This window comes from Formica exsecta, unplaced genomic scaffold (assembly GCF_003651465.1).
Source record: "Formica exsecta isolate Colony F162 unplaced genomic scaffold, ASM365146v1 scaffold192, whole genome shotgun sequence".
NCBI lineage: Eukaryota > Metazoa > Arthropoda > Insecta > Hymenoptera > Formicidae > Formica > Formica exsecta.
Genome location: NW_021849218.1, coordinates 1,235,909 through 1,262,977, shown reverse-complemented (window position 1 = coordinate 1,262,977; position 27,069 = coordinate 1,235,909). Strand labels below are relative to the sequence as shown.

The 27,069-nt window shown below is 41.7% G+C and overlaps 1 protein-coding gene across 2 annotated transcripts in view; it reads left to right on the top strand.

Annotated features, from left to right (window-relative positions):
- LOC115233998 (B-cell lymphoma/leukemia 11A) overlaps nt 1–26,746 on the top strand; it is a 33,561-nt gene extending 6,815 nt beyond the window's left edge. The window contains exons 2-3 of one of the 2 annotated variants that reach the window (XM_029804677.1): nt 13,555–14,004; nt 23,968–26,746. In XM_029804677.1, the coding sequence (XP_029660537.1) occupies nt 13,555–14,004; nt 23,968–26,165 (2,648 nt within the window). In that variant the 3' untranslated portion in view covers nt 26,166–26,746. The remainder of the gene's footprint in view (nt 1–13,554; nt 14,005–23,967) is intronic. The other variant, XM_029804678.1, reaches the window with a different exon arrangement.
- The last annotated feature ends 323 nt before the right edge of the window (nt 26,747–27,069 follow it).

The following is a 27,069-nucleotide window of genomic DNA, read 5'->3' as shown; positions in this document are numbered from 1 at the left end:
TAATGATCCATCTGTTATTCGTAAAAATGAAAACATGGAACTTGAGCTATTCGTATGGAAATGATAAGAAAAACCAAATTAAACAGATAATTAATAATTAATTATATTTTAAACACCTTTTTATTTCACAAATAAAATTAACAGAAAATTAGCAGATTCGATGGCACGGAAAAATGAATAAAACGGAGACTTGCTCGCACTTAAACTTTCGCAAAGTAAGCTCGCACCAAGTTAATCATCGGATATATACGCGAGAAGAGAAACTGGCGAGAGGTACGTTTCTGATACGAAGTATCGAAGAAGCTGCAGGGGAAAATAGAGCGGACTACACATTATAGGGACAGACATTAATTACTCATCGGACTCTCTTTCAATCCTCGCGATGTCCTTACAGACGGACCAGGACAGACGACGTCGGTTTCTCCGAACTCGGTAACAACAGGGCTGTATATCGTCCATCCAATCTGCCGGTGGGCAATTTCGGCTGAAATACGATGTCGTCTGGTACGTTCGCGAGGCTCGGTCGACCCGGTTTATTGGCCTCCGTGCTACACCCACCCTTAAAAAGGGGTTAAGATCGCGGAACCGCGAGCGAATGGCCGTTCTCTCTCACGATGAACGGAAGAATGCGCGATCGATATTTCTTTTTCATCGATCCTGATATCCTCTAAAATAAAAGGAAACAATTTTTTTTTTTTTTTTTGAAGCTCTCCAGTAATTAAAAAATGTTAGCAATACGTAAAGATGATTCAAAAAATTCTTCCAAATTTTATTTATATATGGACGATATTCAAAGAGAGATTCCAATATATGTGTAGTAAATTAAAAGAGGAAAAGAGTAATTTGCAGTTACGTGCTGTGCGGATAAACCTCCGTCCATCGACTTAACGTCGCTACAAATGAAAATATTTGGCTTCCTTAAATAGCGATTCTATAGAGGATAGAAGAGGATTCTGAAGAGGATCGGGTCTCGCTTCGACTTGTATTCAAAATAATGGATTTACAAGCGCGCGTCCACGGTGGCCGGACAATTTTACCGGGGTGGGACGGTCGCCGTCGAAGAAAAGCAGGGGGCAGCGTCGAGTTGCGCTCGTGAAAAAAAAAAGAAGAGGGGCACGGAGGTGTCCGGTAAGCCGAGACTGTCCGAGAAGGCGCTGCGACGAAAATTTATGTTGTTTGCGGTGTCGGTTTCCTGGTCCATTGTCCATTATTGTCCGAGACCCTCCTCCTGAGAGGTGCGAACACACCTTTCGAAACGATAATCTGCTCGTATTATTATATGGCTTTGTCGGCCGTTCACTTGTCAGAAGAGCAGGACGGGGAGGGGAGAGAACGGATCCGACTCTCAGCACCGGCTACCTGACCAAGGGTCACTACCGAGCGTCTCCTTCCTCTTTGGAAGTGTAAGGTGGCCGGTCCCCTTTCCGGACAATCATCGACGACACCTCGTAGATTATCTGACAAAAGGTCACTACGCTGTGTCTCCCTGCATGCGAGAAGCGAGAAGGAAATTGGACTTTGCCACGAGTGTACCTGTCACTGAGATCGATCTAATTAGGATTATTAACGATTCTTTTTTTCATCGAGCACATTTTGTAGGATACATTGACGAGATATTATTGTTTTCTAAATTAATTATGATCGCTCTTGTCAATATGTTTTTATTACACGTTACCCCGCAATGTTTCTTGCTGTTCTAAAAAGCCTTGTAAATTATTCGTTGAAAACTACTTTACAGATTTATTTAATTATTTATGGCGTTATTATCTATTATTCTTAATTTTAATTTGATAAATAAAGAGAATTAAAATATTCTAAATTTTTATGAAAAAATATATATTTACACAAGATTCAGCTACAATTTACTAACTTCTTATACACAAGACAAGATTAAACACGGAGCGGTAATCTATATCACATGTCAAAGCATGTGCCCGCACTTTCTCGTGCTGCTGGTCCAGGGATTTCCTTCCTCGTGGCCACCCGTTATAATCTAATCCTCCACGACCGGCGCGCGTATGTAAACCACGTGGTGCGCGTATATACGCGGACGGCTCGCGGCATTTCTATAAATACGACGCGTTGGAGACCAAGTTCAGGGGAATAGGGAGGAACTTGGTGCTTTTATAGATATTCCCTTGGACCCGTCGCGTCGGGTTCGAGGTTGGATCTAGTTATGCGCTCTCTCGCCTTCTCGGCCCCACGGCGTGCGTTGGCCCCTGCGGAAACTTCGACCGGAGAGCTACTTTACCCGGCTTTCTTAATGGGAACAACTCGCGGTGTCGGAATGCCGGAAGCGCGTAATTAAAAGGGAAGAAAGAGACTCCTCGCTTTAATGGCGCGTCCTTGAAGATTACTTTTCACGCGCGAGTTCGATACCTGGATGGGTTCGTTGCCTTCTCTTAGCTGCGTCGGTGAGACCTTGAGGAAGTCGTATTTATCGAGGAAGTGTCTAGAGCAGCCGAGTTTCTCTGAAACTGTCCCTATGCTCTTAATGCTTCCGCGCTGGAAGATTGAGCTATAAAGAAACAACAACGCAACGGAGCTGCTCGGCGTTACGGTTATCTCTTAATCTTGCATACGATCTGGGGTCATATTGATAAGCGTCAACTATTCTTTCAACATTGTATTCTTAGCTTTTATTTCGTAATGCACTAAAATTTGCGACTATGAATATATATCATTCCAATTCTCTCGCAAAACTAAATTAAATATATAAATAAGATATATGAATGATATATGTAAATTAAATACATATAAATAAAATATTAACATATATAATATAAATAAATTAAATATATACATAATACAGCGTCAAGTATACATCTTTCAGATTGCTCTATTATCGTTTTAATAAAATCTCTTTGGAATTATACTTGTATAAAATCAAAGAAACTCCAAACTCATTAAATATTTTTTTCTAAAATCTCAATTTTTTTTATTTTTAAACTATTTATTACATTGCCATATTTAAAACAAGATTGCTACTAAAACCAATTGCTATTAAATATCTTTTGTTAACGTTCTGTAAGCAAGTGAATGTGCAATATTTATCTACGTGAAAGTCAAAGAACTCGCGTTGAAATATCGCAATATCTGGGCTTCTTTAGTCTACGGCATAAAGAGTATCTCATAGAATACCGGAAGGGGAAATGACGCTGTCGAACGCGATTTTCGGGTCGGCGAGCCAAATCGGATATTTGCTTTAACGAGGCGATAATGGGCGGCATAAAGGAGTCATGTAAATGGTCAAAAAGACGAGGCCGAGGCAAAGCGACGAGACAAAAGGTGACGCGAAAAATCACGTCCGGCTTAGAAAGCGGAATAAGACGTGGATAAAAAAACGTCGAAGCTTTGTAACGCGAAGACTTTCGATTGGTCGCAAGACGCAGAATTGCTCTGCGGGGTTCTCGATTTTTCTCATAAGCTCGATTGACACGAGAGAGCGAAGGACTACTGACTGGCCGAGGAGAGCCGATTATTGCGGGGACCGGACCAATTGCGGGTCGGGGCCCGCGGGTGGCCTTGCGATGAGTAGGGGGGCCTAGAATCGCTATTATAAAAAATGAGTTTAGGGTCATAGTTTCTTATGCACATTATGTGCGAAAATTACAATGGCCGCTTCTCAGCGAATACGCAACGCAAGATGCGAATATTTGACATCAAGCAATTATCGATAATTCGAGAAAATTGTTTAAATATTGTGCGATGTTATTGTATAATTACTATAATGATATTTTTATATTAAAAAAAAAATTTGTTATCAATTTTAATTTATTATCATAAAGCATTTTGATATAATTTTAAGAGCATAAATATGTTTTTCATTTCTTCTTTCTCTCAAATTATCCGAGAAAAAATGATATAATATGGTCAGATATAAATATATATATAGAGTTATGAAAAATAATAATAATATTTTATATAATTATATAAAAAATTACATATGTTACCAGATCTTTTCATAACTAATTATGTATATTTATATCTGACCATATTATACCACCTTTCTCGAGTAATTTCAATCAAATAAAAATAAAAATGTTCATAGAAACACGTGCGCGCGAATTCTATTGCAACAGTAAACAAAATAATATGAGAGAGCCTAGGTGTTTGACAGCGAAGAAAAGTTTAACAGTTATAAAGTAATACATTTTGAAATATTCATATCAAATATACTACATTTCGATGTTAACGTAAATGCACAATAGCCGCGATTCTCAGTAATACGGTGCGGAAAGTTGCGAACGAAATGTTTGGCGGTCCCAAAGTGTCGGAGAATAAATTTACACTTCGCGAATCGAGGCGTTGGCGTGTGCATAACGCTTACAACTATAAACATCTCCACGACGACGACGATTACGACGACGTTTCGGAGACGCACAATTCGAAAATTACCGGCGAGCTTTCGCGCGCATTAATTCTCGCCCGAGAAAACTCGCGTGATCGTTAATTATTTCGCGTGACACGCTTCGGCACTTCGCGCGTTGTCAAAAGTTCGCATTCGGATGTTTTGCGGTAGCGTAGCGCAGAGAGTTTCGTCGCGGGGGTGAAAAGGGGGAAGAGGGAGGGGGACGTTTTGAATAATGTAACAACGAAGCGCTTCCCCCGCGGCCCTTCCCCCTCACGTTTCCCTTTTCTCTCTCTCCCTCTTTATCGCAGAACTTTCTAATTAATCGGCAAGAGCGAGAGAGAAGGGAAGCGACAGAGTATGCGGGTGGGAAAGAGACAGGTCATGCCGGACAATACAAAGCCACGGCGCGGATTTGCGTTTCTCAATGGCAATCCTCTCGTTGCTCGTCGTTTGTTTTTCCATCATTGTCGGGGATGGTAGGCCAACACAGTTAAAGCGAACCAGCGATGCGTGGTTTTTATCATCATCGTACGAAAAACGTGTCAGCGATCCCCGCTGAATGGTGGGATGTCATGACAGCGCGTGTCTCTATCACTGAATTTTAACGATATATTTTTCCCGTCGCTTGTAATCAATTGGAAAAAAAAAAAAAAAAAACAGATCGAGATATACCGCGTATTTCTTGAGAATTAATTTATTTTGAAGAAATCTTGGCGCACATGACGCTCGATTCTGCGATTAATAGAATGTGTGTAATATTTTTAATTTAATGTAAGTTTGAAGAATTTTTTAAATTTTATTGAGGCTGCAATTTATCTATTTGTAACTTTAAATTATAAAAACCCTTCAAGTTTTAATTTTTCCTAATTAAAGAACACCACTCAAACAATCTCTTCGCTTTCTACTATTTGTAATTAAGAGAAATTGCGGCTGTCAAGGATTCTCAATCGATCAATATCTACCAGTATCATATTTGTAATTTTCTTTTTATCCATAAGTTCTACGTGAAGTTAATTTATTTCTCAAATCAAATTTAGTTCAGATGATGACTCAATGATTGACTAACCGATATCATGTGCTCTCTTTAACATTTCTGTGTGTTTTTTTTATCAATCAATCATCGCGCGTTCGACAGACATTAAATAAAACTCCTCGTAACTTTCGAGATCGAAGCGAACTTTTCGTTCCGTATCGCTGGTCGCCTTTTTCCCACGTCTGTCATAACGCCGCCATGTAGTTGTGAAAATGATTGCGGCGGCGATTGGAGACGCGACGACGACGATGAGACGACGACGGCGTTCCCAGGAGTCCACGAGGATGCGAGAAACGTCGAAGTCGTGTCTCACGAAAGGTGAAACGCGCTCTAAAGGCCATGCGTGTCTGAGAAATATTTTGCGAAAACGCGACGGGGGCGCGGGACATCCGGAATCCGCGATGTCCAAGCTGCCGCACGTCAAAGCACGCAGCTGTATGTCCGCGGGCGCATAACTGTATGCGTCCGCATGATTTATTTTGATCGAGAAAAATCGGGGAAAGGGGTTTTCCTTGAAAGGCGCGCGAATGAAAAGATGTGCGCGAGGGGGAGAGACAGGTCAACTCTCTCTCTAGGACCTGTTTTGGCCGTTCCTCAATGGACAATGTCCTGCTGCCGAGCTCACAAAGGGCGACCCGCGCGGGTCTCGAGATCCTCCCACGATACGCATGTGGAGCGACGGAACGCGAGAGTGAACGAGACGGCGAGTATCAAGAGAAAGAGAGAGAGAGAGAGAGAGTGAGAGACGGTCTGTACCCCATTCAGAATCCGTGAGAACCAGATTTCATATTTCTCATAACCGTCTGGTCGCCAAGCGCGGAACAGAGGAACGCAGTTTTCTAGCGATCTCCCTGGGGCCTTTCTGATACCCAATGTGGTCACTGATTTCACCCGTTTGTTCAGGACAGATTCCGGTCTATGAGATTAAACTGATATTTTCGTCTGATTTGACGATGCGCTCCACTTTCCATGACGGACACTATTCTTTGCACGATTTATCGAAAATAGAAGCAGTTTCTGGCGAGTGGTTAATGGACCACTGTCAAGTTAATACGTGACGGTTCTATTATTAAATCTCATTTTATATCTTTTGATACGTTTTAATTATTAAATCACATTCACATATATAATTGTTCCAGATAATTAATATTTTATCTGTAAGAGTGACGTAAGAAGAAATCGGTGTATCGATGTAATCTTAAAAGAATGGTGATGCGGTTATAATAGATTTGTACTCCGTCATTTTTATGAGATCGATAAGGACATACATATAGTTGGCTCTTATATATCTTAAATTAGATACCTTCATCAACATTCTGCAATATTCATGAAGCGTAATTACAGCATTTATTTCGACTACAATCTACAATCGTTTAGTTTTCAGTACGCGATCGGTAAGAATATATACCAAATTAGTTTCTCAATATTTTACAATATTTATAAAATGCATATGTAGATTATATTTAAATGTTATTCTGAATCCAAGAAAATTATTTGCATTTATTTTAATATTAAAATTAAACAGCCATGAACGAAATATCAATATCTCGCTTTCGCAAGATTTAGGAGACGTAATTCGGTACCCCGACAAAATTACCTGCGATCATTCAGTTTAACACACCCTCGCTCTACGCGGGCGAGGTCGATGATCGGCATAAAAAAAAAAAAAAAAAAAAAAAAAAAAACCGCTCAACCTTTATTTCGTTTGAAAAGAGAAAACCCGTTAGAGGTACCGTTCGCGCGATATCGAAGATATCCGAGGGGATCGAGAAAGGTGGCCAAAGAAACTCGAGGAAATCTACAACGAGAGAAAAAAAAAATCGATCCAATTGTGAGAACGAGGTCGATGGACCTTTAGAACTTACCATTCGGGTCTGTCTCAAATCTAGCTCGCTGCTCACAAACGGATTCGTTTTTCTGGTCGGTTCTGTTTTTTTTTTTTTTTTTTTTTTTTTTTCACAGGACGCGCGCATGCACGCGAGATATGCGACGGGGTAGAAAGGGTCTGTAAAGGGAGGAAAAAACGGCGTACGCGCGCCATTTTGGATCCTTTGTACGGAGCATAGGTGCGCCTTGAGCAGAACGAAACGCACGGCTGTGGAACACGTACCGGGGTTAATTCGAAAAACTCTTTGACCCCGCGAGAAAAACCCGACGACGCGAAGGGTTCTCGAAGAAAGAGAGAAGGAAAGAGAAAGGCAGATAAAGAAAGAAGAACGCGTCCGAGAGAGGACGTGCGTACGGGATTTGTAAAGTGGGGGATTCGTATAAAAATCGTCCCCTCCATCGGCACGCGTGCCGGTAGGTCCTTTCTATTCTTCTTGATATCCTGTCGGGGGCCCTTGGCCGGCCCTATACGCGCCCCGATGCTCCAGTCAGCATCCGAGCATGGAGGAAATCAGATCTCGGGTACGGCGATGAGAATCGTTTCGCGTCCCCCGAATATCAAACGAAGGCGTCGTTCGCGAGAACGCGGGGCCCCGTCGCTAGGACGACGATCTCGCGTCGCGTTCGATCGGATCCGCGATCGATTGATCTGGCGGTGAATTTCGCTCCCGATAGGAGTGCTCGGATACATCCGGAAAGACGTAGTTAATCGACGATGGCGCACAAAGGTAATTATGGCGGAGTGTGTCCGGACGAAAGAGTCATCGGTAATAATGTGAGCGAGCGGCGCGTTATCTCTTATCAGACGCGATTTGCGCGAGGCATAAGTACAGCGGCGATAACCAGATAACTCGCGCGACGGGGCGTAGCACAAGGAGTTACTTACGTGAACATGTGATTTTGCTACTGAGACGATTAGAGGCGGTAAACGCAACTTCGGAGAGTGGTTTCCCCTGTATGAATGTTATCATGCGAATGTTCAAAGTTTCAATTTCGGTACAGATTTGTTATGCCGCTATTACGTGCATCGCTACAACCTACGCTCTCGTATATCGCGTGAACCAGTCTTAAAGATTTCCAAGATTGTAAGCGCAAAAATAAAGCCCGCTTTAGATGACCACAACAAAATTTCAGAGCAGAATTTTATTTATCTTTTTATTACGTTGACAGACGATATATCTGAAAAAATAAAATGCACACCTATACAAAATACATGTGAAAATATACTGTGTATTATACAAATGTATGTCCTAATACCTCCTTTCCCCATTTTCGCTACCCCCTCCCCCATTTTCACTTTCCCCCTCACACACATACATACATATATACGCATATATAATAGATGTTTCGAATAAAATTTATTTTGTTTAGGGAAATATATATGATTTAAACAAAAATTTTAAATTATTTCTTTTTTTAAATATATAACAGTTTTATTTTATAATTTTATAAAATATTTTATGATAAATTTGATAATGTACAATAAAGTGAGATTTTTAATATTCATTCGTAAGATGTTGTCATTCGTGTTGCTTTTAGGTATAAGCGGAAAAGCAAAGTAATTCTATTATTTAAAAAAGAAAACAAACTCAATTATTTTAAAAAAATAACTGAGTGTATACACTTAAGTCAATCACACTGTATCTACATATATACATATGTATATTCGCATCGCAAAATTACAAATAGATGTCTGTCTCTAATTTTGTCGTTAATTATATATCAATTATCTAAAGCGCGCTCAAGGAGAATGTATTATAATCGGATATATCGCAAAATTACGTCAAAAGCGCTATCATTCTCGGATAGCTCGGAAAGCGTGAGATGCCGCGCGCCGATAAATGACGCGACGACGTCCTATTATGGATAAGGCTGGTGATATTTGCGATCGCGTCACGGATCTGTCCATCTTTGCCCGCGTCGATGCGAACGTGTGCCGAGAATCTATCCGTTTTCCCGATCGGTTTCGCTTCAGAGGATCGGCTGCCACACGTACGCGGTGCGCGAGGCCTCCTCCGGTCGGCGAAGGAAATTGCCGCGACCCAATACTAATGGATAATGGAATTATTGGTTACGGTCGGAGCTCGCCCTGGGGATGATCGTAATTCGATTGTGCTCCGATGTGTCCTGTGGACGTTTTGACAGGACGGATGTCCTAACAAGGATACCGCCTCGGGATATATCTTCGCCCGTTTCTCTGTTTCCAGGCGATGTGCACTCGCATAGGATCACGTTGTGTCGTGGAAAAACGTCGGCGAACTGTCATAAACGTACTTGTCATTTGCGGTTAAACACGATACAAATAAAGATACAGCGTTAATGCAAATATGAAACTGGGAATAATTAAGCAAAGATACGTCAAAGTATAATAATAATTTATATAATTAATTTTACCAACCAATCTAGATTTTTCTTTTTATTCGATTTTCAATTGATTTGAGAGCAAATAATTTTCTTTCTCGTCGTCCATCACATATCTCTCTTTTCAATTTTTCCTCAATTCTCTTCTTTAATCTAAATCTAATGAAAATTTGTAAGGTTGAGAGAGTTAAATACATCTCAAAAGAATTGAAATCGTCAATCGTGGCGAATCATAAAATCTGAATATCGATTTTCGAAGAATGGAATTGCCTGCTACGGGAAAATGACCGACGGCGTCGTCAAAGCGAACTATCGTCGAGAATCGATTCTCCGATTCGTCCTGGTGTATCTTGCTGAGAGAATATAAGAAAGAAAATTAATGTGGAAAAACTAATAACACTCGGAACATTTTCTGCAGAGATTCCCGCACGCGCGTCCTTCTTCCACTCGTAGATGGAAATTACGAGGACGATGGCGATAGGGGCCACCGGGCTTGGTGATCGCAACATTACGGATGTATAGGCCAATTTGTAAGCAATCCAACTTACATTCGCCGGGCAATATTATATCTTAACGTTATCTCTCTTCTCGACTATATTCGCATTCTCTCTCCCCTCTTTCTCGTATATACGTGGTCCTTCTGCATGCAACCGCGTCCATTTTTATGCGAGAGGTAATTATCGTCATCAAAATCAGAAATGTGTATCGCGTTATACGCAGTCCGGTATTTTAACATTTTGATAACGATAATGAGGACAAAAGTCACATATCTTATTTTTTTTAGAATAAACGTTTTATTTTATTGATAAATATTTCGTGTCGATTATCGTAAAATAACTTCTCAAAATATTTGATAAATATTTTTAAATCAACTCTGTACTGTAAATTATAAAACTCTTGATATTAATACCAAATATTTTACTCCGTAGTTGCTTGTATTTTATATCAAAACAAAAATTTCAATACAAAAAAATGACTTTTTTAATAATTTCCTCATAATCTTCCACGCATCGTAATCGTATTTTTAATATGCATTTATAGCGATTTGACATTATTTGTATATATTATTATATATATCGCGTTAGAAAATTTCTAAAAAGAGAGCGAAAACATTCGTACAGATTCTAATGGAAACGCGATAATCAGATACATCTGATTAAGACCGCAAAAAATGACACTCTAACGGGGTCTAGAAGACGCACGCGGTTAAATAGGCGGGTGATTTATGAAGTGGCGAAGAGACACGTGTCTCCTCCGTTCTCCTCCTTCGCTCACCTTAAACTCGACGAGGCTGCCAAGCCTCCGGTCCTCGCGCTAGGGGTTGCGGAAGGGTCTACCGGCGCTGCCGACAGTTTTGGTCCAACATCTGCCCCCGAAAAAACAAAAGCCCATTGTCGCTAACGACCGGTCGCGCGTCTCTTGTTTCTAACCGAGCGCTTTTGAATCGTAGGCGAATAACGGATCCGAGAGTAGCTCGTCCATTCAGGCTACTCTCCGCTCCTTCCTTTCGCTCTCGCTCGACCTCTCCAATCGTCGTATCCAGCTCGGCCGATCTTTTTTCTCCTCTTCACTAGCGATAGAATGAGACGTGACCAGACGTTGCCGTTATATCATCGTCTCCGGGATTTTTATCGAAAATTTTATCGTCGTTTTTACTATCGTTATTTTTATCGTCGTTATTCCGTTCCCTCCTTTCTTTCGCGTTCTCGACTGTCAGTCGAGGACCACGAACAAGCGCGATTAAAATCTCGCGTTCCTACGAAGAATGCGGGACGCGATTGTCTCGTCCGAACACAAGTCTCGACACACCGAGACTTTGCAGACTTATCTCGTTTCCTGTGCTACCGGGTCATTCTTCCGGTGAAAAACGAGAAGATGCAGATACATAGAAGCGACGAAAAAAACTCGACCGGATCGATTCTGAATGGTAAAAGGCCCCCAAAAAGATAGATTCTTATCGAAATGCTTAGATTCGTGAAAATATTTTCTAATCCGTTGAAAAGAGCTTTTGGCCCGTCAAGAAGGTACATCGAAACACGATATCGGCGAAATGTTATAGGAATACAGCCGAGTTATGTTCGCCATTTGAAAGACGCTGACAGAATTAAACGAACACGATGTATAAATCAAAGTATAATCCCTATAATCCCCGTAAATGCACGCAAAATATAATGTGAAAGATATTTTAAATATTCATATATAGTATTAATTGTAACATCGAACAATACGAGAAAATTGATCGTAAATTTAAGTTCGGCCCACCGATCGAGGGGTAACGCGGATTCTAAAGGGTTGAAATGCTCTCGAGTTTGCGCCCTGGCCAATGGTCAAGCGAGCTCCGCCCAGAAAGAATCGAACGCCGACGAAAAGCGCGAAACGAACGAAGCAGGAGACCCTGGCAGCAGCCAGGGGTAAACAAACAGGGGTTGGTGTAAAGGCCGCAAAAAATAAAGAAACCGCGCACGAGGACGAAAGAGGAGAGCGGAGATCCCCCGAGAAGCGAGACGGAGATACGAAACAAGAGGAGAGGGAGAAAACTTGGAAGGGCGAGAACGAAGGGAGAGGAGGGAGACTGGAAAACGACTGCCAAGACGGTGGAGGGTTTTTCTCGTTTTCGTCGCGAGTCTGGCAGCCCCATTTCGAATAGATATAGATACTCGACTCGTCGAGGGAAAGATCGATGTATGAAACTACTCCTGCCAATCTCTATGTTAATGCGCGAAACGTACGAGAGAATGGAGACGTAAGACGGTCGCGAGGACCGTTCTGCTGTAGTTTCTCCTGAAGGACACTCAAAAGTGAATTGTTGCGTCTGCGGCTGACCTCGCGGGCCCTCTGCCCCTCGGACGACGGTGAATTATAACGGTTGCGTAAGGGGAAATTAGTTCTGTTTGTTACGAGGAAAGTCCGCTCGCTCGGATTAGGCGAATACCGTCTGCGGCCGTTTATCGTCGAAAGGAAATTGCGGGGAAATTGAATGAGGAAAATGAAAAAAGAAGAGTCGCTTTAATTCAGAACCGAATTTTTAGGAGATCGATACTTTTATCACCTGCGCTTCAAATATGATACTTGTATAGTTTTTCACCTGCTGGGGGTTGAAAGAAATATAATAGCCGGAAAGAAACATTTTCAAACTCATTCAATTTCGCCGGAATAATAGATCTCTAGTTTTGATTCCATTAATTTAATTAATTTCCATTAAGAGTTTTTTACGACTATCGGCGAAACGAATCGCTCAAACAGAGCCGTTCGTTTTGATACCTCATCAACGGGATTATAGCTGCAGCTGGTTAATAGGTATCGTAAATCGTAATGATTAATGTCCCATTGCGAATAATGCGCGAGACATATGTCTACATTTCGTTATGCAATAGTATCTATAACACGTAAATATCGATAGTAATAAGCTGACACTGATATTGCTTTCACCATGATTCGCAGTCGGAGTCGGGGAAGCGAATATAATTGAAAGGTTTCTTTGCAGAATATAATTGCAGTAATACGTTCCTTATAACACACAATGGAATATCGTACATGACGAGATACTGCATCGAACGTAATACTTATAATTGCCGATGTAGGAAACTATTTCTTTCTCGAAAGGCATATTACTTTTCCTTTCCCCCCAAACAAATAAGGTAAAAGTATATCATATGATATATTATATTCCTTTATGTAAAAACTTCCTCACAAAAAATATCTGGAACCTTATCTCTTCGAAAATCAAAAATTGAATTTAATATTTCAATAAAAAACACGAATGACATCGTTATATAGGAACCATCAAATCTAATCGATCGCGAGTAAATTAGAATTGAATAAGAGAAGGAGTGTGGTAAATTTAATCAAACTAACTCGGCGTCCGCTTAATCAAAGTTCCAACGCATCCCCAAAGGAAACGCGCTGCTCTCTGTTACAGCGGAAACCTCGCAAGGTACCACGTCCCCAGACACCGTCCAATGCGGGGGCTGTAGGGCGTCCTACCCCCTCGGCGAGATCGTCCGGTTCATCGAACACAAGGTCAACCACTGTCGCAGCACCCTTCAGGGCTGCCACAGTCCACCGGCGACGGCTGCGCCGGAGGACTCCGATCCGGAGGACGCCCTCACCCTGAAGACCGTCGATCCGGACTCGAAGTTGAACTCGGTGCCCAGCATCTCCGCGCCCATCAACAAGAGGAGCGGTCGTTTGGAGAGCCCGCCGACGCCCCAGGGCCCAGGGCCGGATACCGGAAGTCCGATCGACCTCAAGGCGAGCGCCAGCTCGACGCCGAAGAGGCGGACGGAGGCGCCAGACGATGACAAGGAGGATCTTCCGAAAAAGCTGAAGATCGAGTCCGTGGACGCCGACACGAACACAGTCAATTCCGGTAAGTTTATTTATCGCGCTCCTCTCTCGCTTCGCGTTTTCGTCAGTGAGAACAGTAACGCTTGCTTCGCACGCATTTAAATGTAGAGCAGTGTCTTTTTTTAATTCTTTTTGAGTGACTGACGACCATTGAGTCATTTTTGATAACAATATGAACGAAATATTCATAAAACCTTGTATTTATTTTACTATATTGGCAAATTTAATAATTATAACTTGTCTCGTTACAAAAATTAAAATTAAAAAGATCCAACTCAGATCCTGCGAGTTAAAATAATTTCTATAAAAACTACTCTTATACTTTAGCAAGAAACAAACAATTGTCTCTTAACTCATATAAAATGCTACTCTAATATATCTACTGCAATATATATTTACTATATCTAGATATATATTTCCTATTGCATACAAAAAAAAAAAAGAAATAATTCTGAAGCATAATAATATCTTCAAGACATATATATTTGTAGATAAAACACTAATTAATTTTTTGGTTATTCAATATACAATGACATTAATGAGCTTGCTAAACTTTTAATTTTTCGTACCGGAGTATTATTATGTATTTTATTATTATTGTAACATATAAATATTGATGCATTTTATACTGAAATCGATTGATTGACACGGTCTCGTGTCGAGAAATGAGATATGCAACGCGATTTAGCCGTAATAATACGCGCGAATTGATTCCGTTTTCCAATTTTGCGTTTCGGCGTCCGTATTATAGATTTGAAATTTGGCAGCGTTCTAGAGCGACGGAAAAGTATGTCAGGGTTTTTTTTTTTTCATCGCCGTAAGTGTGCGTGAATCGAGGAATCCGTTGTGCCGATCCGAAATCACATGCTGGTTTGGCGAATTGTCGGTTGCCCGAAGGGACGGGGGACGAGGGTGTTTTAAAGTACAGTTATAGGGGGCTGCCATGTGATGTCGAACCTGGCCGAGCGGATACGAACAATGGATCGGTGGATTCGATTTTTGAATTTAAACCACCCGCTCGGGGATTGGGGTGAACCTGCCCCTCTCCCCCCTCTCTATCCTTCTCTCGTCCTCTTTCTCTCTCTCTCTCTCTCCTTTCGTGTCTTCCCTCGCGACGTTTCTCTGCCCCCTTTTGTTGGGAACTACATTGTCACATGTATACGTCGAAGGGTTTAACGCGCGCGAACGTCCTCAATCGGCGACGCGACACGTTGGATATAAAAGTACTACGTTATCTACTTTGCGTTTGGTTTCTTTGTGTAAAACAGAGCTCGATCATGATCGAACTGATGATCACTTTCGACTCTCTTTTTGTGGCCTACGGTTTACAAGCTCAGATTATCGCGTAATGACCGTACTTCTATAGAGAAAGAGAATTTTAGAAAAAAAAAACATTCTCTCTCTCTTTCTCTCTCTTTTATCCAGTTTTCTATTAAATCAATTAACAAATGAAAGAAGATATATTACTAATATAATAATTAATTTCGCAATAATAATTTTCATAATTAAACTATATGTATATATAACCATGATATTTATTATATTAAAAATAAAAAATAATATGTGCTTGTATTTATTATTATAATTTTAAATAGTGAGACTCCATCGTGGTTTCTAATTTCACACCGGTGGCATTCTCGATGAATCCACTGCTTCTCCTTTGAGATTCTTATACAGTGCTTAACTGTGTAAATTGATGTAAGAACCTGCTTTGCAACGCAGAATGGATTTCGCCTCTTCGCCCTCGATAACAGAGAACCACCGCTCTAGCTCTCCTATGTATTTTCCTTTATAATTAAATTATTTTTATCGTCGTATATGTTATTTATTAAAAAGAAGTCTATATTACTCGTGCGGATATACTTCTGATTATTTTCAACTTTATACGCGTAAATTTCTTTTTCGAAATATTTTCAAGGAAATATTGATATGTACCTTGTTGAAAGAAGAAATTTTTATTACGAATAATAATCTCTATTTAAAACTTCAACAGTTAAAAAATATTGACTAATGATGGATTTTTATTCTTAAAATAATAAAAGTTCTCATAATAAAATATGTAATTTTTAATTATACAACTGACTTTATTTATAATTGTATATTTCTAGTTTGTCAATTTAATTATAATTATGATTTAATTATTAATTATAATTGTAACTTAACTGAGAATTATTAATTATGATTTAAGCAACTAATCATACAAAATTTTTAATACTCGCGTGGATCCGTCATCTTTCGATTTACACGAGTGAAAAATTTCGCAGATCTTTTTTCAAATTATGGGGGATGAACTTGTCTGAACAATTTGAATTTACCCCAAAAATACTACATCGAAACATGGATGTAGTTAAATTTCTGTCGTCTCGGGAAACAAGGGCGGCCATCACGAACAAACATAATCGTGTCTCCCGAGGAGCAACGCATCAGCGGTCGTTCGTACACCGGTGTCTCTTTAAAGTTTCATCACGCTCCGCGGCGCTCGCCCCAAAACCCTCTTTTGCCAGCATGTTCCGGCAACGAGAGAAAAAGAAAGAGAGAAAGAGAGAGAGTTAACCCTTTCCGAACTGGTCCACGATCACTATAAGAATACACTCGCTCGTGCTCATCCCGCCGTTCGTCCGCTGGGGATATTCCCCGGTTAAGCCCCTTTTGTCGCCTTTTTTGTCGGATTTTTTGCTACCGGACAACCACGTCGAAAAGCCCAATTAGAATCGTCCTATTGTTCGGCCACGTGGTCCGCACGAGCCGTCCACACGAGAGCGTGTCCATACGGGCGGACGATGCGTGCGTGTTGCACGGTTGATTCACGGGGATTGCATGAGGACAGGTAAAGCAGCGCGTATCAGAAACGCGCACGTGGGGTGGCATCGACAGGATGTGCTAGAACCCTCGGTGTTTGGGCCGGAGTCCCTCTTCCGTATAATTTTTGATATATTTTTCTTTTCCTTTATCGACTATACGCGATTTGCGCGACGATACTCAGATTCCGTGTTCTCGAAAATTGGTAAAAGAATTTTCCGAAGAAAAACGCGGGATATATTTTCCGTCATTTTCGTCCAACTTAAATCCACGACGGATGCGAGTTTAGAAAAATCCGTGATTCAAGGGAAATTCGGTTATATACAGGAAAATAGAGAAGCGGAGTTACACCGCGTGTAAGAGAATGACGTTGGAGAACGTTGAGGGACAATATACGTTTCCGAGAAGGGCTGAAGGGCGAAGAAGCGAGCCGGGGTGGAGGAGGGCGACGAAAGGAGAGCGATAATCCGTCAAAATTGACACCAACCAGCGCTTCCCGGTGAGATGCAGATTTGATCTATCTGTCACGTTTGTCTCCGGGAATATTAATTCTCGTCCGCGGGTGAGGTTTTTCCCCGGCAGCTTTATGGCTCCTTTCCGATCCGCCCCCTCCTCCCTTCTCTGCTTCTACTAGCGGAGTCGACGACTTCCCGGACCGCCCGAGGTGAGCGGAGAATTGCTTGCGAATTGGCTGTCGCTCGGGGTTTCGGGGTCCTGCAGCTTTTTCCTCCTCCTTCCTTCCGTTCTTCTCTCGCGGAAGGAAGCCGACAAGAACGAAACGCACGAGCAAAAAGTGACGTAGGAAACTTTTTCGGTCATATATTTTGCATATCACCGGAACCAGAGAGCCTGCTTGCATTTTATCTCGTATTTTAGTACTAGTTTTCCAGCATTTTTTCGATGATCTAAATGTGTAATGTGAATAACGCGAAATCCGATCGCGCGCGCTTTTACTTATACGAACGAACATCTTATTGTCGATGGAATAGAATGACAGAATGCGAGAAGAATGGCACATGCTATTATAAAAATCAACGTGGAAGCCTTCAGCATGGTGGATCCTCTGAAGAGGAGTTTGCTTCCGTTTCGACTGCTCCGGTTCATATTTTACCTTCTTTCTTCCTCGACAATGACAAGGTAGTTGCGTTCTTCGCTTCCTTTGCACTTACTTCGCGTGCTTCACATAAAGGGAACCCCGCGAGAAAGAGAGAGAGAGAGAGAGAGAGAAAGAACGTCATCAAAGCTTACAAAGCAAAAGTTCAATATACGCGACGCTACGACGCGTTTAAATTACCATGTCGAGTGGCTTTTTGATTAATTTTTTTCCCTTACGTCCTCTACGTAAGGCGAGTCGGTGTCTTCCTCTCTTTTCCAGGTATAACACTACAGAAAAGAAAATCGAAGTAGCTGTAAGGAAAGTCTCTCACGCTGAGAAAAATCGACAGCATTAAACATTAAATTTCAAACTTCTAATCTTCTCGTAGAAAAATGTCGCTCTTTCGCATTTTGTTTTCATCGTATATCAAACTCTTAACTCGGTTAATTCTGAAAATTATCTTACAATATCACTGAAATTTTAAATTACAATGCGCGAAAATTTAATTTTAGATACACGCTCAGCGACTATTGTCCCGCTTTAGTCTTTGTGCCAACTCATGAGAAAAAAAAAGACTCGGATAATAAACTCTTTTAATAAATTGAGACTCGGCCCTCGAAGGGTTAATAGCCCACGGTGGTGCATTCGCGAGATTTGCGGTTTGGACGGACAAACTGAGTAACGGAGGACATAAAGGCTCCGTGAAGCGCAGTCTGACCAATCTTTTCGCGGAACTATAGTGACCACAAGGAGTATGTTACGCGACCATTCCAATATTCGTTTAGAGAGAATGAAATCGCGCCGGTCGCTATATTCGCTCGATTTTAACGGCTTCGGCTCTTTGCCGCTCAACCCACCGCGACACTCTGCGGTGGGTTGAGCGAGTCGTAAATAAAAATTTACTGGAAAAGATCTGCTAGCTACGGTTACAGACACGATGTAGACCAGATATTAATAGCGTGTGAGTATCATATATATATATATATATATTCGTTTTTCAATAACGTATCACAGAATATATTGATTGAAGCTGGTAATTTCGTGTGTGTATTTCAATATATTACATTATATATCATAAAATAATTATTATAACAAAGTTAGTTAATTAATTTTAATTTCTCCGCATCCTTATGAAATGATTTATCTCAAACGAATAATTAACGTTATATATTTTTGTTATTTTTATATTATTTTAAATTAATTTTTTGTTTTTATTTATTAATCTGTTTGGATAAGTGCCGCATATTTCTCGTTACTGCGTAAAATTGATCTCAGTTGGTTATTTAATTAATGGGTCCAGTAAAATGATTAAAATCACCCGCAAACTACCCACCTGGACATGATCCGCTGCACGTTGTCCCTTTTAAGTGCAGCCCTTGTATCGACAACAAAGTGCATACGTCGCATACGTCGGCTAATCGATATTTTAATATTGTCACACGCCATTCTGGATTAAAGGCCTTTGTATGTGTTTGTGTGTATGTATGTGTATATCATGACGTCACTGGGCGGCAGATGTGTCCCATCCAAAAAGATTTTCGAGAGCACGTTACAACGTCGCTTACACGATTAAAATTTGTTCATGAAACCACGCATAATATTCTTGCAATTATGTGTATATGATTATAAATAATTTAAACTATTTCTTTGAAATATTTTTCAAACATTAATATCGTAAAAGTTTTAATTCTTGCTAATTATTATATTAATACATGCTTGTTTCAGAATTGTTCAATTATGACAGCTGTTTTATATATATTAATTTAAGCTTTATTAAGTTAACAGTGTGAGAGAAATGATATCTTGTAAATTTTAGCAATATTTAAATATAATTAATTAGTTATCGTATAAAAATTCTCTTCTATTTACAAATTTTATGAAAAATAATTTATTTATTGACTGTCTCTCGACATCCAAAAGATAGATAATCAACAAAAAGGTATTTTCAAAAAAGCACTATTTCGAAGGGCAGGAAGAGGAGGTAAATTCGTGTTAAGTCTTCCGTAAAAGGGTTGAAAGGAAGTATTCGTAGGATGACCAGGGCTCGAATCGTTGTTAAACAATGGCGTTCCAAACGATTTGCCCGTAAACGTTGCGCAGGCCAATTTGTCGGGTAATTTCTGGAGAAAATCGTTCGGTCACTATCGTCGGAGGGCCGAATCTCATGTGCAGACATATTGTTCATTTGATTCCGCTGCCCTTTCTAAGCACGAATCCTGTTGGCATCTTTCAAACGTTCTCCTTCTCGTACTTGTATATTGTGACAAAAGTTTGCAGCATGTAGATTTATTCATTCGTTATATTATATTTCGTCACATCGTTTATTTTCGCGTGTACTTTTAAGGGTAGTCAATTTCATTGAATCTATAACGTAATATTTAATCTAAAAAAATCGAGTGGCAATTGTATCTTAATTTCCTTCCAACATTACTGCTGCTAGTTTCCAACATAAATAAAGATCCTTCGAAAAGAGCTTGTAGCAAAGTGTGCGCTGTAATTTATTACGCAACATTGCAATTCGAAACGGTGCAATTGTGTAATGTATATTGAGCTTTCCATTTATTCGATAAAAGAGTCATCGTAAACGATATAACGCGCGCATTCGCGTTTTCCCAGCCAGTCTGCCATTTCTCGCGGACACATACGGCCATGAAAATCTGAAGAAATAATCCTAACGGATGGCCACCCGCGAGGTTTGCATATGAAAAGCGCCCGGCCGTGAATCGATACACCTTTATTATGCCCGAGCACTTGCTTATCTCCCGCTTCTCTCCCTGTCTCGCATCTTCCCTCCCCGGGGAAGTCGGCAATATTTTCGACTTCCGGGGAAAGAAAAGAAGGCCCGGTCGCTTGAAGAAAGGTCGAGGGAAAGCAGCGTGGCGAACGCCCGGGGCGTGAAACAATAATTGCCGAATTTTCGCGTTTCACCACTCGACGTCAATTTCGAAGATGACTCGACCCTCACTTTCTTTCTCTCTCTCTTTCATACGAAAGAATGATTCTATTTTTCATTTTTTAATTTCTACAACTCGAGTAGGTTTGTACTTCACTCTCGTCCCGTCGCAAGATCAGGTTCTGGAGATGACTCGAAAAAAATATCAAAGTCTCGGAACTTTTGCCTGATTCGAGTTGCCAACCTTTCCTTGGTATTTCTACGAAAATTCCGTTATTTTCAAGAATTTCTTTTTAATTCGAAAAGAAGTTATATACACAAGTCGACAAATCATGAGAAATCCATTTTACAAACAAAAAACTTCTATAATCTAACAAAATTTTATTGCATACTTATTTTTTTGCGCGAATTTAATTTTTTTCGGGATGTTACTAAATTACCAAAATATTTAATGTCTAGTATTAACAAATTGCGACAAGTGTAGTCTCTCTCTAGAAAAAATAAAAAAATAAAAGAAATTAAAATAAAAAACAAATATAATTTGAAATTTCCATTAAAAAGAAACTTAAAAAAAATACGGTTTAACTAAATAGTTCTTTGAAAGTAAAGCTGGAAAGAATTAGAATTAGAACAATGGTTATATAATTAAAATATATTTCATACTTTACATATACACGATTATCTTAGAACGAAACAATTTCTCAACTCAGAAAATCACCGAAGATCTCTCGCGCCTATTCCTCCGCGATCTTTGCGCCTTGTTCGTCCGCGACTTTCTCCTCGCTCTTTTCAGCGACTAAAAAATCGCGTGCGTCAATGAGATTGCGACGATCGCATCTCATGCGACGCTGCAAGCGTAATCCTGGTGAAAGGTCAGCAAGACGAGAAAGAAAAATCCCTCGCCCACTATCGGGCTCGTTATTCTACTTAGCACCTTGTTACACACGACGAAATGTGTTCTATTGTGTATTGTCGCGAGATAAACTATCATTTACCCGGCGTCGACGAGTTGTTCCTAATTTTATTTAAGATTCATTGTCTTCACATCCTGCTCGCGCCGTCATCGGACGATTTCTCAAAGCCTCGCATTTTTACGAGCTGCTGTGAGTAATTTCACGTCAACGTTGCAATGTAAAATTACGATTGTACTTGAGGAGGCAAGGACTTGACTGTGGAATCGCTGAAAATATCTATGACATTCGTGCGGATTGATTAACATATTTTTGCAGTGAAACGTCAATATGATAAATAAACCCAATATCTTAATTACAAAAAAATAATATTTCTAATCGTACAAAAAATATGCCTCGATCCGTCGATTGTTCGGCTTTAAGACGATCCTGAAGCTTCGTTCAAACAAAGATCGCTCCCTATCCCGAACGGCCATTTAATTAGGACCACTTTATTTTGCTGCAGTCTTTTGTCTCTCCGTCTGACTTGCCTTACCTTTGTCCAAGTATCGCGAGACAGTGAAGTATAATGGGGAGGAGAGGGCGAGTCCTGAACTTTTTAATCTCTTACAAGAGGAAGTACTACTTCTCTGTCCGTTACAACGCGCACGTATTTATCTCGTCTAAGAAGTTTCTTCCCGAACAACGTTTCGTGCGTATTTATTCGTCAGACTGTGCGGGATTGCTCGCGTTCACAAATTCGTCAAGTTCGAGTTGAAAGAGAAAGGAATCCGTCCGAATCGAAATAAAAAAGTTTTGTAGCTAAAATGTTTCTTTAATATGGCTAGAATGTTATTCCGTAAAGATTGTATCGAAAATGTATTTTCGATATTGTGATGGGCCAAAATAAAATATTTCATGTAAAAATCAACATTTCAAGATGTAATAATATTAGAGAATTATATAAATTTAAATTTTTCACCCATATTATAATATCGATTAAGTTCAAAAGTACACATTATAAAAAAATATTTCCATAAGAATGATTAATCGTTATCTTAGGCAATTCCGTAGTGTTTCTCAAGACGTGAATTTTAAGTTCTTTCCTTCCTCGGGAAAGGACCCTAACGTCCGGCGTTACGATCCAAGAGAATATGCTTCCCGGGTAATGCTTTTACTCGCAAAGCGAGGGTCGTTCTTAAGCACGTGGCGCCTGCATCCTCGGTCTGTCACTTCTCCTCCTTTCGACCGTCTCATCTTATCCTCGCCGTTGGGGCGACGTCGAATTAATAAAATCCCACGGATTCGCCCCAAACGTTCGCGACGCAACGGACGTCGTCTACCGCGCTGGCGTGAAAAATGGGACGAAAATCTGATATTCCGGATTAAAAACATTGAAATTCAAAACCCGTCCCTCCCGCGTCATAAGCTCTCGCGCGCGCCATAAGGGGGAAGGAGGGTCGAGAAGTCGTTAAGGGTCAGTTTCAGCCGCATGCCGTGGTAACCGACCCCCGACGTCCCCCCACCCCTCCCCTCTCGACCGTCGTTCGACGAGGATATTATTTTTAAGCCCCCCCGCAAGTCGTCGGACCGAACCGCAATTTGACACAGACGCGCCGTTTGAATTCCGAATTCAATCGGCCGGGGCCGATCTCCGCCGGGTCTCGATTCCGCGAAATTAAGGGTGGTTCGAAAATTGATAGCGGGGCTGGGGGGCGTGCGCGCGAGCACACGTTACATACGTGTAATGTGCGTGTGCGAACATTTTACGAGCTGCCGTCACATGCTCGTGAAATTACCGTGAAGTCTCAAATCCTCCATTGTTAGATTATTACGATATATATCCAGGATCTCTCTTATAATCATCTTATTCGCGGTTCTAATCCATCGAATTATATCCTGATTTTATCAGCGTGACTCCCCCTCGCTTTTTCTTCTTTTAAAATAAACCTCAATTTACGAAATAGCTAAAAATAAAACTTCGATGTTTTACCTTCATGACATCTTTTAAATCTCTCTCTTTTCAAAAACAATTAAAAAATATTAAATAAAACAATTATTAAAAATACACACATATATATATATATAATAATTAATATTGAAAAATGCTAAATAACACACTATATATGTATTTAAATATATGTGAGAGAGATTAACTACACAATTAATCATGAATTCATCTAAATCTTCAATAATTTGTAAACTCACTAAAACTGCTTATATTTAAATTCTAAAAATTAAAACGAAATTGCGCTACGATGACAACAATAACTCTTAACCACCGCGACATTCATATATCTGTTTCAGAGCCAAGATGGCTGCAGTGCTCGCAATGTTCCCGGCGACTGTGCTCGGCGTGGGAGCTTCTTCAGCACGTACAGAGCATGCACGGCGCCCGTCTCTACTGCTCCTCCTCCTCGTCGACAAACTCGTCGTCGAACACCCCGGCGCCGAGTCCACCGACGCCTACGCCGACGCACGCGCATCACCTTAGCCCGCCAAATCACCTGAATCTGAGCGGCAAATCCACCGGAAGTTCCTCGGCCGCGAACTCATCAGGCGGCACGAACACGAGTGGCAGTAGCGGTAGCCGACAACAGCTCCAGACCTCGGCGTCCTTGGTGGGCGATCCTCTCCACAGTTTCTTGAGGTTACCCCAGCATTTGGAGCGAAGTTTCCCGCCTATGTTTAGGCCCGACTTCCTTGCCTTGAATCCTCTGGCAGGGTACAGAGGTCTCCAGGAACTGCAGACGGCCACTAGAAATCTGCAGAATCTGGGCGACCCGCTTCGCGGTATGGACGGTTTGAATCTGGGTGATCCGTTGGTACGTAGCTCGCTGGACTCGCTCAACAATGCCCGGAATCTCGCAAATTTGGCCGAATTGTCGCACGGCCGAGGCCTCGCCGGCCAAGCACATCCACCGCCACTCGAAGCGAACCTGGATTTTTACTCAGCGCGCCTAAGGAGCCTCGCTAATCCGTCCTTAGGCGCGGCTCCACCTACGCCTAGCGGTAATCCTACGACAAATCCCCCTCCTCCGCCAGTACCGCCGGTACCATCAGTCCCCATTGCTAGTAATGTTCCACAGCCGCAGCAACAACAGCCACAACAACAACAATCGCAACAGCAACAGTCGCAGTCTCATTCTCAAGCTCATTCAGTGGAACCGCCTAGTCCGGCCTCAGCCAACCCCACGAATCTAAGCCACGGCAATCATCAAAAGGAAAACTCGCCCCCTTGTTACACTCAGAGTCCAGTGGGTCACCACAACAATAACAATTCGACCGACAGCGAGAAAACAAGTCCGCCAGTAGCTTCGACGCCGATAATTACCGATTCTTCATCGGAAACGGTATACACGTGCGAGGTCTGCGACAAGAAGTTTCGCTTTCAATCCAATTTGATCGTCCATCGTCGCAGCCATCGAGACAAGGAGAGGCAGTACCAGCAGCAAGACAGCACGCAAGACAGCCAGAGCACGTCGACGAAATGCGAAGTGTGCGAAGTCGAAGTAGCGAGCTTCACCGAACTGAGAAAGCATATGAGGAAGGAGCATCAAGAGCATCTAAACTCAGCTGCCAGCCCACAGGGCAGCGTCGAAACAGTGCCGGACGACGGGTCTAGCTGTGACGAGAACATGGACCTGGACGAGATGGAGGAGAACGATCAAAAAGCCGAGCGCGAGGATGCGGAGGAGAACACACCCGAAGATCTAACGATGAGCACCAATCAAGGGCAGAGCGGCGAGGAGAGCGGAGGTCGGGTGGAGAAACCGGCCAGTCTGGTGGGCGATCTCATGGAGAAGTTCGGGCTGAGCAACATCGCCCAGTACTCGGAGGCCTATCGACAGGCGCTGCAAGAGAATCATCGCAGCGGCTTCCTCAAGACCGACTCGCCTTGCAATCTCGCCAATTCTTTGAATAACAACAAAGAGAAGGAGAGTGCGCTCTCGCCGAATTTCAACTCCTCGACGACGCCCAACATTTTTTCTGGCCAGGGGTTTCCGAGATCCTCGGGGCCGGACTTTGGCGGTCTCTGGCTACCCAGTCCGCACTACTTGGAGAACAACGAATTCCGTAAGGTGTCCAAGGCAACGACATCCAGCCTGGCGCTTCAGGGCTTGCCAAGCCCGTTGCTGAAGAAAGAGCGAAGCGGCCGAAACGATACTTGCGAGTATTGCGGCAAGGTCTTCAAGAATTGCTCGAACCTGACGGTACACAGGCGATCACACACCGGCGAAAAGCCATACAAGTGCGAGCTCTGCTCGTACGCGTGCGCTCAGAGCTCGAAGTTGACCAGGCACATGAAGACTCACGGCCGACACGGCAAGGACACATACAAGTGTCGTTTTTGCGAGATGCCGTTCTCGGTGCCAAGCACGCTCGAGAAACACATGAGAAAGTGCGTGGTGGTGGTGCAGCAGGGTCCCAAGCTAGACATACCGTACCCGGTGATCAAGGACGAGGATTCTTCACTCAGTAGTCAGCTCAGTAAGGATACTTGATCCTGGAACGGAAGCCTACCGCCAATCCCGCCGCTGTGGCCGCACAGGCCGCCATACCCGGTGTACTGAAGACGGGGAGGGATCTTCCTCCTCGGCGACCTCGATAAAGGGAGAGACACATCTGACAATCTGAATCGTGCAGGACTGGCTCGAGCTCATAGAGATCTCGGCAGCGCGATTTCAGAAGGATCTCTCACCGCGAAATATCCGAGGTCACCTCTCGGGATTAGGAGAGGTGGTAGGTCGATGCGTGATCTCGAGAATCTCTCGACCGAACGGCCTGGAAATGGCTCAGAATTATAAAAAGCAACGGGAAGATGTAGCGAAGCTGGAGTTTCGACTGGTTCGAGGAAGAGAGGATCCTCGTTCGATCGCGAAGACGAAGCGCAAAGGCGATTCACGTGACGCGAAAACAAGGAGACAGTATAAAGAGGAAAGGTGCTCGATGAGAGAAAACCTGCTCCGCGTTTAACTCACTAAAAAAACGAACGAATGGTTACCAGTTTGCGAGTCTCAGCACAGCTATTTAAATTATGTATCGCTATAAATAGTTATAAATAACGCGGAAAAAAGACACTATATAAATATAAATCTGCATATATATACATACACACAGATATAAATATATATATATAAAATATATATATATATACATATATAAATATATGAAAGGCGGATACAAATATGCAAAATATAAATATTATAAATAAGATAACGAACATATAAGTTCGTGACTTTATTATCGCATTTGAAGATTATTTATTTAATAATAGATATATATATATATATATATACATATTGTATAACGTAATATATATGTATAAATATATTATGGAAACTTGTAAAACTTGCCGTGTATGTAAGTATACTAGAAAAACGAATCGGAGTAAAGTTCTTTTTGTAC